Source organism: Myotis brandtii, unplaced genomic scaffold (genome assembly GCF_000412655.1).
Source record: "Myotis brandtii unplaced genomic scaffold, ASM41265v1 scaffold410, whole genome shotgun sequence".
NCBI lineage: Eukaryota > Metazoa > Chordata > Mammalia > Chiroptera > Vespertilionidae > Myotis > Myotis brandtii.
Window position 1 is genome coordinate 2,850,833 of NW_005365764.1, and position 14,565 is coordinate 2,865,397.

A 14,565-nucleotide genomic window follows, 5' to 3' on the forward strand; every position below is an offset into this window, starting at 1 on the left:
GGCTGCCTCCTGTACGCCCCCCACTGGGGATCGAGCCCGCAACCCAGGCATGTGCCCTTGGCAGGAATCGAACCCGGGACCCCTCAGTCCACAGGCTGACGCTCTATCCGCCGAGCCAAACCTCCAGGGTTAATTAATTTTTTTAAAGCAATGGGAAAGGCCAGGCCAGTTTGCTTCTTTGTAAAAGATGTAATGCAAACCTATTGTGCGCACCCCATCCACCTGGGCTTTTCTGTGTCATTCCATGGGGCATCAGAGGCAGGGAGAATCAACGCTAACATGAGGTTCGTTCTGTGTGCTTCATCGTTGAACCTGAGCTAAGTGTCTCATGTTTTCTGACACGTATCCACGGAACTGGGACAGGCTAACGTGTTCGTTTGCAAGCAGGAAAAAACCTCAGACGGAGATTATAGTTCTTGAGACACACGTTACATGCCTCTCCCTCCCCTGGGACAGTGTGAAGGTTTGTCAGTAAAGGCTGCAGGAGGGTATTGAACAGGACAGGGTTATCTTCCGGGTCCTAGTGTGCTCCTCAGCAATTTGCAGTTCCTCTAGAACCGGACTCCTGTAGCATGAAGTTCTCCAGCCCCCAGGTCCTGCAGGGGTGGCCTCCCCGTGCCTGGCTCCTGCCGCACACGGTGCCCGCCCACCCAGCGGCCAGGGCTTCCCTTGGTACCACTCAGGCAGTTTGGTAGCAGGTGCCACTAGTGAGGCACTTGCCTATGAAGGGCTCTCTTGGCACCCCTCCCAGTGAGTTATGGCGGTGCTCTTGGTAATAAGGTCTCGCCCTGGGAGAAGAGGCTGTTCATTTGACCTTTGACTCCTTGTTTCTGTGTCCTGGTTGGACCCTGACTAATACAGCATCCAGAGAGCTTGCTACTTTCTGCTCACCTGGCCCCATCAGCATGGTGTCATCACTGCAATGTTTGGTGGGATGTCATGATCATGATCTCTGTACATTTTATACTTCCACAAGCGTTATACGTGTAGATAGCACACTATATACCGTACTTCCTGCAAAAGCATGATGGACAGAGCCCCGAGGTGAGGCTGGGAAGGTGTACTGTTGGCCCTCCCAGATGAAGGCAAATGGCTCTGGTATGCCTTACACGGTGGGGTGGAGGTCGGTGGCTGCATCCCAAGCCAGGTCTGGGTTTGTGCGCTCCAATGGAGATGCTACAGCTGGGACAGCAGCTGCACTCAGTCACCGCAGAAGTCTAGGAAACCTCACAGTCATTGTGCAAGATGGATGACTTCTGCCCATTCCAAAATGGTGAGTTCAATTGGAGTGTGCGAGGTGCTTCTTGTACGTTGTTTATGGTGGCATTAATCTCTGCAGTTCCCTGGGGGGTGCAGTTCTCTGCTTCTGGTTCCCTCTGTTAGGGAGGGGAAGACCCAGGCCCTTCCAGTTAGCCCTTTCTGCTCCATGCCCTTCCTCTCTTAGGTCAGAGAGCCCACGTGGGAACGCTGCCAGTTTCCAAGTTCCTACTCCAGTGATACACTCAGGAACTAGGAATACAGATGTCCAAGTCTATGGGCCAACGGGCCCTCTGTGAGTTGGACTTGGGGCAAGACTTCTTTTGTCACCTGGCCACAGGAAGCCCCACTGTGACTAGGGGAAGCCACAGTAGCACTGCTGGTCCCAGGATCAGTGTCCATTCAGAACCGGTGTCTACACACCTGTCAGAATGGCTATCATCAATAAGTCAACAAACAAGTACTGGAGAAAAGGGAACCCTGAGCATGGTGGTGGGATGGTAAATTGGTGTAGCCACTGTGGGAACCAGTATGGAGGTTCCTCAAACAATTAAAAATAGAGCTGCCATATGACCCAGCAATCCCACTTCTGGGTCCTTATCTGAAGAAGTCCAAAAACACTAATTCAAAAATACACCTGCACCCCTATGTTCACTGCAGCATTATTTGCAACTAGAGGCCTGGTGCACGAAATTTGTGCGGGGGGGGGGTAGAGGGGATCCCTCAGCCCGACCTGCACCCTCTCCAATCCAGGACCCCTGTGGGATAGGACCTAAACCGTCAGTTGGACATCCCTCTTGCAATCCGGGACTGCTGGCTCCTAACCGCTGCCCTGCCTGCCTTCCTGATCGCCCCTAACCCCTCTGCCTGATCACCCCTAACTGCTCCCCTGCTGGCCTGATCGCCCCTAACTGCTCCACTGCCTGACTGATTGCCCCTAACCACCTCTGCCTTGGCCTCCGCCACTGTGGCTTTGTCCGGAAGGATGTCCGGAATGATGTCCGGAAGATTGTTTGGCTGTCCAGTCTAATTAGCATATTACTCTTTTATTAGTATAGATAGGAAAGATATGGAAGCAACTTAAGTGTCCATCAATAGACAACTGGTAAAGAAGCTGTGGTGCATATATACAATGAAATATCACTCAGCCATAAAAAAGGATGAAATCTTGCTATTTGCAACAACATGGATGGACCTGGAGGGTATTATGCTAAGTGAAAGAAGTCAGGCAGAGAAAGACAAATATCACATGATTTCAATTATGTGGGGAGCAGCTACAGTGTTTGGACAGGTTCAAGCCTGGGACTGATGAGAGGGCACAGTCCTCTCATGGCCACGTGCAAGTCCCAGCTTGGAGGGCAGGGCCCTCCCAGTACAATTATAGCCAACAGCTATAGTTGTAAGCTTGAATGAGCTTGAACCTATGGTCCGAACACTTGGCCCCACGTGTCTGAGTGACGTGGGCTCGATAGAGTTCAGGTGCATGCAGTTGAGTAGCTTGGAACAGTGTAAACATCTTGACCACGCCCTTACTTTGCCTTGTGGAATCTGCTATAAAATAAAGACACGGCTTGTGGGCGGGGTCGCTGTCTCTCAGAGAAGCAGCGTCCTGCCGAGACCCAGCTTTCATTCTCTTGTCTGTCTTTTCTAAGCCTTTCAGCTGCCCCCACTCAGGGTCACCCTTGGCCGTGCTGGCGCGGCACACAATTATATGTGGAATCTAGAAAACAAAATAAATGAACAAACAACACAGAAGTAAACTCATGGATACAGAGAACATTTTGATGGTTGCCAGATGGGAGGGGCTCTGGGAAAATGGGTGAAAAAGGAGAAGGGATTAAGACATGCCAAGTGCCAATTGTAAAAACAGCCAGGGGGATGTAAAACACGGCATAGGGAATACAGTCAGTAACATTGGAACAATATAGTCAGGTGGGCACTAGACTTATCAGGGTGATCACTTAGCAAGTTATATAAATGTGTAATGACTATGTTGTACACCTGAAACTAATATAATATTGTATGTCAACTGTAATTAAGAAATTTTTTAAAATGCAAAAATAAATGACAAAAAACAAACTGTAAGCAAGAGAACCATGTGGGATGGGTGTTGGGGGGGCGGGGAGTTCCCAAATGGTCTGTGTTTCCTTTCCTCCAGGTACAGTCACTCTGGTGAGTGGCTGCAGCGCCCTGCAGGGAGGTCTGGGAGGAAGGATTTGTGGGATACAAACACTTGAGGGGAAATGCAGACTCCTTCCTCGAGGGAACCTGGCCTCCCCTTCAATCAGGGCCTCCGGATCTGTGAACTGATTTAGGTTTGGAAACTGGGTGAGGAGCACGCTCTCCACTTTGGTGTTGGGCTGCCTGTGCACCTGGGGAAGCACCGGGCCGGTCAGGAGGCAGAGGGAGAGGGTTCCCATGGGAGGAACAGACGAGGCCTAGGGGTGGCTAGTTTGAATAATTTCCGGGGCTCCCGGACATAGGTGCTGTCCCTAGTTGTTCGGAACCTGGCCGTGGGTTTCCTGGAGTGTAACAGATGGACTGAGGAGGTGTTTGGAGGTGTAGGCTCTGGATTAGCTGGTTTGCATGTGGAAAGCCCAGTCATGGGTATGCTGTTTTTGTTTTATTTGTGTGTTTTTTAAAAAATATTTTTTTATTGATTTCAGAGAGGAAGGGAGAGGGGGAGAGAGAGATAGAAACATCAATGACGAGAGAGAGTCATTGATCGGCTGCCTCCTGCACATCCCCTACTGGGGATGGAGTCCACATCGCGGACATGTACCCTGACTGGGAAGCGAACCATGACCTCTTGGTTCATAGTTCGATGTTGTTTACTATCTCTAGCTGGCCCCTGGCTCACTCTGGCAGGGACAGTCCCTTCTGGATCAGCAGGGTCACAGATGTGAAAACAACAGAACACAAAAATAAAAAAATCATGGCTAATACAAGGAATATGAAGCTGATTCCGTACCCTGAGTAGGTCAGGTCTGTGAATAGAGCCAGGAGGGGAGAGAATGGGGTGGGGCGAATGCCTCCCACCTGAGATGTGTTTTTTCTCACCCGGCTGGATGTGGCTCACCGGCCGGCTCTCTCATCCCTGATTTTATAGTTGAGACAAGAGCACAGGGCATCCTATATGACTTTTGCAATCCTAGGAGCCCAGCTAGGGTTTGGGCTTGTGATTCAAAAGGCCCCGCCCTGCAGCCTGCCTCCTGGGAATAGGTGCCGGGGCTCCTCTCCTGTAGGGACAGGGCCTCCCCAGGTAGAGCCCCGACGCTTTACATGGGGGTGCCCTTGAGCTCTATCGAGCCTTAGCTTTTTTTAGCTGAAAAAAAATGGCAGGGGGTGGGGATAATGGCCACCGGGAAGGTTCACTATAGAAATGGAATAAATGGACTGAACCGTACTGCCTACCCCAACTCCCAGCAACCCCGCTGATCTTTCTCTCTTCCCCAGGCTCCCAGTTTGCTGGCCAAGCTCATCAATTCCACCCCCTCCACCAACACAACCCCCTCCGAAGGAATGCTTTTCCCTCTTCCCTAGTTACACACCTGTTCCTTCCTCCATTGTCCCTTCCTCTGGGAAATCTACTGACCTAAATCGAAGGCTTTCCTAGGACTATTGACCCATCTTCCTGGCACGTATCATTGTCGAAATTTCACGCTTTTTTGTGTCTGTCTCTCTCACAAAACTTTAAGCTCCTGGAGGGCAGAAACCGTACCTAGTTTTGCTGACCTCAACCCCTAGCCCTGTTCCAAAAAAAAAAAAAAAGAAAAGAAAAGAAAAGAAATGGAATAAATGAACTGGGATAAATGGTGTGCACACCGTGGCTGTGCAATAAGTTGACGCTACCTGACTTCTTGGTCCAGGCAGTGGGCGATGGCTCATGAACATTGTTGCAGCGGAAAAATGAGCAAAAACATTCCATTGGAAGAGGGAGGAAGGACGCCAAGCCAGCTACAGAAACTGATCTTACATTTACGTATGTGTTCATTCCCATTTCCAAAAAAAAATAAAAAAAAATGGGAATTATCACATACGTAAATGTAACATCAACTTTTCTGTGGCTGAAAAGTCGACACAGCTGAAACGGAAAAATTGCTGAACTGGTCACCAGATGAGCCCGAAACCTGCCCGCAGCAGCTGGGGAACTCAGAACAAGTGTCGTAACCTCTCTGGACCCTGGTGCTCTCACTTATAAAATTGGTTCCCTTTTAGTTTTTTCATTCTCTGACTTTGATAAAACCCAAGCTAGAGCTGATTTCATTTTGCTGTTTACTTTCTGGCTGTTTGGAGTCTCCATCTGGGGGCTTTGCAGGCAGGTCAGTGTGACTAGGACAGGAGGAGCAGGGGACAGTGAGAGGCATCGGAGAGGGCTGTGTGTGTGTGTGTGTGTGTGTGTGTGTGTGGCGGGGGTGGGGGGAGTCACATAGGGCCTGGAGGATATCCTGAGGCCTTTGGTGTTTCCCTGAAGCCACATGGAGGGCCCGCAGGTATATGTAGGCCAACGAGAGTCAACTCCCCAGGCTCTGCCTTTGAGCAGATGATCCTGTTTGCAGAATAACCGATCGAGCTCCCTAATTCAGTCCCAGCCAAGTCTGGTCATAAAAACTAATCAACTGATTTCTGTGGGATGTTTGTGGCCACCGTGTTCCATCCATACCTTCTCCACCCTCAGGGTACTATTACCATAGGCTTACCTGTGGCCTGTATCCTTGAGCATGGCCTTTGTCACACTTAGATACGGACACGCTGAATTCCTGCCAGGCACGTGGCAGACGCTCAAGAAATCACGGGGAAGGCAACCAGTCTTTGCGGAGGGCCTCCCTCACCCGGGAGGCCCCGTTTGCTGTATAGAGTAAATACTTACTCAACAAGTATTTGTCAGGTGGGTGAAAAATTGAATCGATGAACAGTGTCATCTCCCAGCGTATCCTCTCTACCGCCTGGAGTCCGTTCTAGCAGCACCTTAATGAAATAGGCCACCTGGAGTTACTCACCAGCAGATGCGAGATTCCTTATCTTCAGTTCCAATATCCCGGCAGCTGGGAAAACCGAGGACTGTTTTCATTACTTGTTTGGCAGCCAGATCTGACCCGAGCCCATTTGTTGGTGTGTGCAGATTGCAGTTGGGATGACGGTAGCTGTTGGCCTTACTGATTTCGCTTACATCAGTGGTTTTCAACCTTCTGGCCCTTTCAATACAGTTCCTCATGTTGTGACCCAACCATCAAATTATTTTCATTGCTACTTCAGAACTGTAATGTTGCTACTGTTATGAATCGTAATGTAAATATCTGATATGCAGGATGGTCTTAGGCGACCCCTTTGAGAGGGTCGTTCGACCGCCAAAGGGGTCGCGATCCACAGGTTGAGAACCACTGGCTTACATCAATGTTCATAGGTTTGCTCCAGAAATCTTCATGTGTGCAAACTGGAATTCTTTTTCCCGTGTCCTGCTGGGTTGATGTGTATTATACCGTCTATGCACCACTTACGTTATCTTGTTATAGCTATTAAAGGATCAGAACCACATAGGGATCATAATGAGATATCACCACACTCCCACCAGATTGGCTAAAATGGGAAATAGTGACCACATCTAGCGTTGGCAAGGATGCTGAGCAAACAGATCACTCGTTCATTGCTGGTGGGAATGTAAGATGGTGCGGCCTCTCTGGAATGTCCAACCATAGAGGAAGGAGCTGATTTCGATGGAGAGACTCCAGGTGAATATGGGGCGGCATACAAGCAGAATGAAGAAGGCAAAGGTCATAGGCAAGTTTCAGGTTCAAGATCAGCCGTGTGTGCTGTGGGACATTACCTGGATGCAGGAATAGCCCCCAAATACTAACAGGAAAGGACTTCTGGAGGTCATTGAGCAGGCTCACAGACCAATTAAGATGGTCTAGCCCAGTGATGGTGAACCTATGACACGCGTGTCAGAGGTGACACACGAACTCATTTTTTTGGTTGATTTTTCTTTGTTAAATGGCATTTAAATATATAAAATAAATATCAAAAATATAAATCTTTGTTTTACTATGGTTGCAAATATCAAAAAATTTCTATATGTGACACGGCACCAGAGTTAAGTTAGGGTTTTTCAAAATGCTGACACGCCGAGCTCAAAAGGTTCGCCATCACTGGTCTAGTCACAAGGTTTAAACCCATTTAAAACATAGCGAGAAGCAAGGGGAAAGAGAAGGGTAAGTCCGCCCACACTGAATTAGGTGCCAGCGGGTGGCAGATGCGTACCTGCTCCTCACAGGCAATATTCACATGTCTTCTCTTGTTGCCACATTCAGCAGGAGCTCTCTTGGTGTGGTTAAGAGCACTGGAGGGGTTCCAATGAATGGCCCATGTCTGGAACCAACATGCACACTAACTCTATTGGAGAGACACAGGACCAGGTACACCTGGCCTCGCAGGAGCTCATTCATTAGCTTGCTGAGTAGATGTGACTTTTGTCAGCATCCTTTGGGAAGGACACATAGTGGGGCCATATTGGGTGTTCCCAACGGGTGAGCAATTTAGGATGATGTGGCTGTCACTCCAGGCCTGGCATTCTCGTGGCTTATCCCTCGATCTTTCCATGTTCTGTGTGTGGACTCTATTGTTAATATGTTGTACAGTTACTATCTTGCTTACTGCCTATTGCGAACACTTGGTGTGATTTCTTCCTGTGTCTCTAAGCTGTGTGTTCACTCACAGTCTATCCCTAACAGTCCCTATGTGTTTTATCTAAGCCTCATGGTACCGGTTTACTGTCATCTGTGCTTCACACTATTCTGAGTTTCCTTCATCCTATTGTTCTCTCTCTTAGGAGCAGAATTGGGTTTCCTAAATAATAATGCAAACACCCATTACCCCAAGCTTCAGCTTCCATATCTTTACAATGAGTAAGAGTTTTTGCCCAAGTCATCTCACAGGAAGGCATTTTCAAGAACCGTATGATGGGAAATCATAAAAATGTGGATGGATCGACAAGAGAGGAACTCGGTGGTTTCTACAAGCTTTGTGGTATGTAGACTGTGGTGGGTTGCTGGAAACGGATGCACTTGGCCTTGGAGTCAGACTTGAATTGAACTGGGTTTGAATCCCAGCTCTGTCTGCCCCTGACTGTGGACCAATTGCTTCATCAAACACAGCCTCTGTCTCCTCATCTGTGGAAATGGAACTAACGGTGTTGTGGGTTCTGGAACTCTCCCTACCCAGCAGTCAAGGGCACTTGGGGACCTTGGGTAACATGGAGGAGACAGGGGCTGCAGGATCTAAATCTAAATGAGTCGAAGATGGTTTCAAAAGCCATAAACTTCACACAGATTTCATGTGTGCTGTCTCCAGGCTTTTTGCAATTCTACCTCCTCTCACTTCCACCAGCACCTACAAGAAACATAACCAAACAGAGAGAGGACCCAAGTTTTCCATGTTGCCCTTTTCCCCAGGTCATGTGACATCATTCATCCATCCATTCAATGATGGTTTATTGAGCACCTATAGTGTGTGCTCGACACTGGGGATGCCGTAGTGAGCGAAACGGACATGGCTCCTTGCTGGAGTTGTCATTTCCTTGGGGAGACAGGAAGTAAGCAGGGAAAACAAACACATACAATTCCAAATTCTAAAGTGATTGGAAGCCCAGCTGGCATGACTAGTGGTTGAGCCTCGATCTATGAACCAGGAGGTTGCGGTTCGATTCTCCAGTCGGGGCACATGCCCGGGTTGCGGGCTCAATCGCTAGTGGGGGGCCTGCAGGAGGCAGCCGATCAATGATTCTCTCTCATCATTGATGTTTCTCTCTCTCCCTTCCTCTCTGAAATCAATAAAAATATTTTAAATACAAAGAACAGCGTCTATGTATTCATTCCTCCATTCAGTAGACATTTGCTGAGCACCTGCTAAGTATCAAACCTCTGGGGATAAAGCAAGGAACAGAACAAGAATTCCTGTCTCCCCAGAAGTTATGCGCTACAGACAATAAACAAGTAAGTGAAGCATGGTACTATGTCAGATGATAATAAAAGACATTATAAATTAAGTAGGTGAGTGTGTGTGTGTGTGTGTGTGTATGTGTGTATGTGTGTGTATGTGTGAGTGTGTGTATGTGTGTGTGTACATGTGTGTATGTGTGTGTACATGTGTGTGTGTGTGTGTATATGTGTGTGTATGTGTGAGTGTGTATGTGTGTGTGTGTACATGTGTGTATGTGTGTGTATGTGTGTGTGTGTGTGTGTGTGTGTGGTGGGGGTGGGGGGTGAGGGTAGGGGGTTACAATTTGAAATCAGGTGGCCAGGGCGGCCTCACTGGGAAGGTGACAGGAGAGCAGAGGCGGCAGTAGGGGAGGGTTGACTCAGCTGACGTCTGAGGGAAGAGTGTTGCACAGAGAACAGCACAGAAGCCCTGAGGCCTCCTGGGCGGAGCAGCCAGTGAGGTCAAAGGGCAGAGATGTCTGTGCCGACTTCCTAGCGCAGGGCCCTTTCTGGCCGCAGTGCCAGGATGGAGGCTGGAACCCGGGAGCCCTGGTTTCCAGCCGGGCCAGGTTGCCCAAGCCACTTTCTCCTCTTTGTGGGCTTTGTGGAGCCAGGTCCTCGTTCGAGTCTGTGACTCACCTGGCCTGGGCATCTGGGGCATGAGGAGGTGGGGAAGGCAGGTTGTGATATAAGTGTCGGCGGTCTGCTGGCTCCACACTGTGTCCTCGGTGGCGTGTGCTGAGCACGGCCGTTGGTGGCCTCCTCAGTGGTGGAAACAGCGGGATGGCGGTCCTCCTGGCCCTCCTTGGGGCCCCCTGCCTGCTCTTCCTGGGGGTTGGGCTGTGGGTGATCTGCAGCTGTTTCTTCACTGTGGACATCCCTGTGGGCATCGGCCATCCTGTGAAGCTGCGGGTACTGCACTGCGCGTTTCAGCTGTTTGTGGCATGGGTGAGCTTTGTCCCCTTATTTGTCCCCTCGTTGGGAAGGTTAAGGAGAGAGTTGGGAAAGCAGAGCAGAAGCTTCTAGTTGAATTAACACTATTTAACAGTTGGTGGTAGAGGCTGACAGTGTATTCTCAAACCTGAATCGTTCCCATTAGGTAACCAGTGGCTCTCACCCTCTTCCCAGGGTTTCCCAAGCCGAATGGGCTGAGAGCCACAAAGTTCAAAGAATGATTCCCATTCTCCGAGGAAGGAAAGGCCCGCTCCCCCTCCCTGGCCTGTCTCCTGTCTCACCACATTCACAGCACTCACCACGCTGTGAGGCCATGAGGACAGGAATGTGTTGTTCTGAATCTTTGGGGGCCCCTTACTACCTACCTGCTAGCTAGAGCTGGCCAATGACAAAATAAAGAGGCACGCTAGCAAATTAGCAAGTTAGTACAGATGAATAAAACGACAGAAGGTGGCTTTATAGATACACTAGAGGCCTGGTGCATGACATTTGTGCACTCTGGTGGGGGAGAGGGGGGGGCCCTCAGCCTGGCCTGCGCCCTTTAGCAGCCCGGGAGCCCTCTGGGGATGTCTGACTGAGGGCGTAGGCCTGTTCCCATAGTCAGACATCCTTAGTGCTGCCGCGGATGTGGGAGAGGCTCCTGTAACCACCGCTGTGTTCCCCAGATGTCAGCCTAGCTTGTGGCTGAGCCAGCACTCTCCCTGTGGGAGCACACTGACCACCAGAGGGCAGCTCTTGCATTGAGCATCTGCCCTCTAGTGGTCAATGCGTGTCATAGCGACCAGTCGTTCAGTTGATTTGCATATTACCTTTTTATTATATAGGATATAATTTGCCTTGGAGAGATGGAAGACTGTTCTTTTTTCTTTTCTTTCTTTCTTTTTGGGAGAGGGAGTGGGAGGGAATAGAGAAATAGACACATCCATGAGAAAGAGGCATCGATCGGCTGCCTCCTGCACGCTCCCTACTGGGGATCGAGCCTGCAACCAGGGCATGTGCCCTGACCAGGAATCAAATTGGGGACCTCTTGGTTCAATCACTGAGCCACATTGGCTGGGCAAGATGGAAAACTGTTTATGTCATTAGATTCTGCTTGCTGTTCTTGGTGTGTGTAGTTCAATGAAATCCATGTAAGTAGGTCATGGCGAGAATCGTGTTGAGGTTGGCAATAAGGGTTTGCTGTGCTGTTCCGAGGGCTGGCAGAAACAGCAGATAGAAAATCCGTTTCTTAAGTCTCTTATGTAATGACCAGCGATTGCAAAGGCCTGTTCTCTTGGGAAACCCTTGATGGAGAAGAACCCAGGAACCACAGGTTTCTTTGCCCAGGGTCAGGTGATGAACCACTCCTATCCTCTTCCTGGCCTTGACCTTCATAGTCTACAGTCCGGGTTCCCAAACACAGTGACTCCGTTTCCTCCTCTACAAAACAGGGAAATAATAGTCCCGACTTCATAGCATGTTGTGGCGAGGCAGTGAGTTGAGTGTGTGTCTGAAGGCCCACACAGAGTGAGCCCTCCATAAATATTAGCCTTAGTACTGTTTGTTGATTTGTTTTTTTCTATACAGATGTCTGTGTTGTACAACTACTACCTGCCACCCACTAGTTCTAGCTCTGAGGATCAGTGATGGCGATAAAGTCCCAGCTAGAGTCTTCCTGCAGAGCGGGGAAGACTGGGGGATGGGAGGGTGGGGGGCAGGGAGAGACAGCAACATACAAACAAACCGATTCACAGAGTGGCAAGTGCTGTGGGGAAGTAAGACAGGGCAGTGGGGTATGGCAGGGCTTGTTAATGGGGTTCCCCAAGCCCCCAAGGGTGACAGAAGGCAGGGCGTCTGTGAATTTGGATGGGATAAAAATCACCCCATTTTCACTAACCTCTAATGAAATATACGATTTCTTCCCATTCTAAACGAGGGTGGTAATCCACAGCTGTGACAGCAGAAGCTGTGACTGGTCACCAGAGGGATCACATATTTTCTGAGCATATTACAGCGGTGGCAGATTCTGTGAAAACTCCCGTGTGTACCCCATTCCTTTGAGATGATGATAGTATGAGACCAGCCCCCAGATCTTGCTGTTTAGTGTGCTAGTAAGGAAGACCACATAGTATGACATCACACATTCACTTCAATATTTTGATGATCATATTAAAACTAGTGACCCGGTGCATGGATTCGTGCACATTGAAAGGAAATTATTTAGAAGGTGGCTGGCTGGGTGGGACTGGGTGAGATGGGCCAGACACACCCTGGAGCCAACCTCCCATGGTCCCTTCCTGGCCAGCTGCACCTGGGGTTGGCACCGGGGATCGAAGGGCATCTGCGGAGTGAGCGGGGTCCCTCTGGCAGGTGGGGTCCCTTGGTCTGGCCTGTGGGGATCAGGCCGAAACCAGCTCTCTGACATCCCCAGGGCAGGGGGGAGGTGGGTCCCAGAGTGTGATGGGGCACTCTGCAAAGTTGCTGTTGTACAGGGTGTGGAATGCAAACACAAGTGTGCAGTAAACCATATTCAGGCTGACAGCAACAACTTAACCCATGGCCAAAGGTGGAATCGTGTGGCCCCACGAGGAATCGGGCTCCCTCCTCTCTGGTTTTGGGGTGTGTCACCTGAGAACCGCCACTGCCAAGTCACTGCAGCTCGGCAGCTCCTGAACTCAGTGTCTGCCTCTTGGGGGTCAGTGCGCGTCATAGCAACTGGTCAGAGGGTTGGACGCTTAGCATATTAGCCTTTTATATATATAGATAAAACTGCCTTCCTTTGCAATCCCACCTACGTATTCAAAAACATTCTGCCACGAGGTCACAGGCTTCACTATCAGCCCAGTGGCCTCAGCACGGAAAAGGTCGGGAACCCAGGGACAGACCCCAGGGGCAGACCCCACTTTGCTTTGATTTTTTTTATGATGCAAACTTTCAGACATACACCAATAATAGAAAGAATTCCCATGTCCCCACCCCACAGCTTGAGTGACCCCTGGCCAATCTTGCTTCATCTGTGTCCCCAACTTGTCCCTCATTCCCATTTGCTTATGAAGCAAGTCCTGGATATTGTATTTTTTAAATTTTTTTTTATTGATTTCAGTGAGGAAGGAAGAGAGAGAGAGAGAGAGAGAGAGAGAGAGAGAGAGAAACATCAATGATGATAGAATCATTGATCGGCTGCCTCCTGCACACCCCACACTGGGGATCAAGCCTGCAACCCTGGCATGTGCCCTGACCAGGAATTGAACAGTGACCTTCAGGTTCATAAGTCGATGCTTGGCTTGACTTATCGTATTATTTTATCCAAAACTATTTCCATAGGTATCTCTAAAAGATAAGAACTCCACCCTCCCTTTTAGAAAAAACCCCCCACAATGCAGTCATTATGTCTTAAAAATAGCAACAACAACTTGGAGGGCCAGGTTGGCTGGTGGGGGCGGGGGTTCGTCTAAGGGGGGTTGGTCGGGGGAGTGGTCCCTGGAAGGAATGTCAGGTCCAGGCCCAGCTGGAGCAGGCACCTGGTGGGGGTGGGGAGTTCCAGGTAGAGGAACCTCAGAGGTGGCCAGAGCTTGGTCTGCAGAGCTGGGCTGTGCCTGGAACCTTCTGCTGGGGGGATGGGGGCCCGTCCCTCTGCGGATGCATGTGTGGTCGAGGGGCGGCAGGACTCCCAGGGACACCCCGAAATCCTTCCCACTACATTTCCTCTTCTCTGGCCAACAGGGGATGATTCTTGAGAAACTGAGAATCTGTTCGATGCCCCAGTTTCTCCATTTCGTGCACGACCTGCCGCCGATCATCAAGGATCCGGATGTGGTGGTCACCGACCTCCTCTTCGGGACCATCCCCGTGAAGCTGTACCAGCCCCGGAGGACCTCCCGCAGCCTCCGGCCCGGCATCCTGCTGTTCCACGGCGGTGGGGCGATCGTGGGAAGCTTTAGTAAGAGTCCTCCCCTGAGACCCAGCCTGCGGTGTGACAGGCCGAGCAGCGTGGGGGGCGCCCACCTCCTGGCATGAGGCTGCACTCCTGTCATCTTCTGGGGTCTGGACGCCCCTGTGATGACCTGGGAACACCGGGGCAGCTAGCGGCAAAGATACAGAATGTATTGATTTCTTTCTGGAAGGAAGAGAGCAATCGATGCCTGTGCAGGCCCCCCCCTCCCCCCACTATGCGAAAGTAGGGTGTCCCGAGGACAGCCTTCCTAAGCCGAAATGATGTCAAGCAAAGAAGGAATTCTCTTAGGACACCGCTTGCTAGTGGTTGCACAAAATAAGCTGAGATAAAGCCCAGATGCTCAGTTCAGAGCTCTGGGCTGGAGGCTGAGATGAGGAGTGTTCCTGTGGGAGGAGCTTGGCTGGGGCCACTCTCCCTGCTGGAGTGGGGGTGGGGATGGAGGTGGGG

At 50.3% G+C, this 14,565-nt stretch overlaps 1 protein-coding gene across 1 annotated transcript in view; it reads left to right on the forward strand.

Annotated features, from left to right (window-relative positions):
* The first annotated feature begins 9,964 nt into the window (after positions 1–9,964).
* The window catches only part of LOC102248448 (arylacetamide deacetylase-like 3), a 12,649-nt gene continuing 8,048 nt past the window's right edge, over positions 9,965–14,565 (forward strand). The window contains exons 1-2 of the mRNA XM_005873454.2: positions 9,965–10,178; positions 13,887–14,103. Coding sequence (XP_005873516.2) covers positions 10,014–10,178; positions 13,887–14,103 — 382 coding nt within the window. The 5' untranslated portion in view covers positions 9,965–10,013. The remainder of the gene's footprint in view (positions 10,179–13,886; positions 14,104–14,565) is intronic.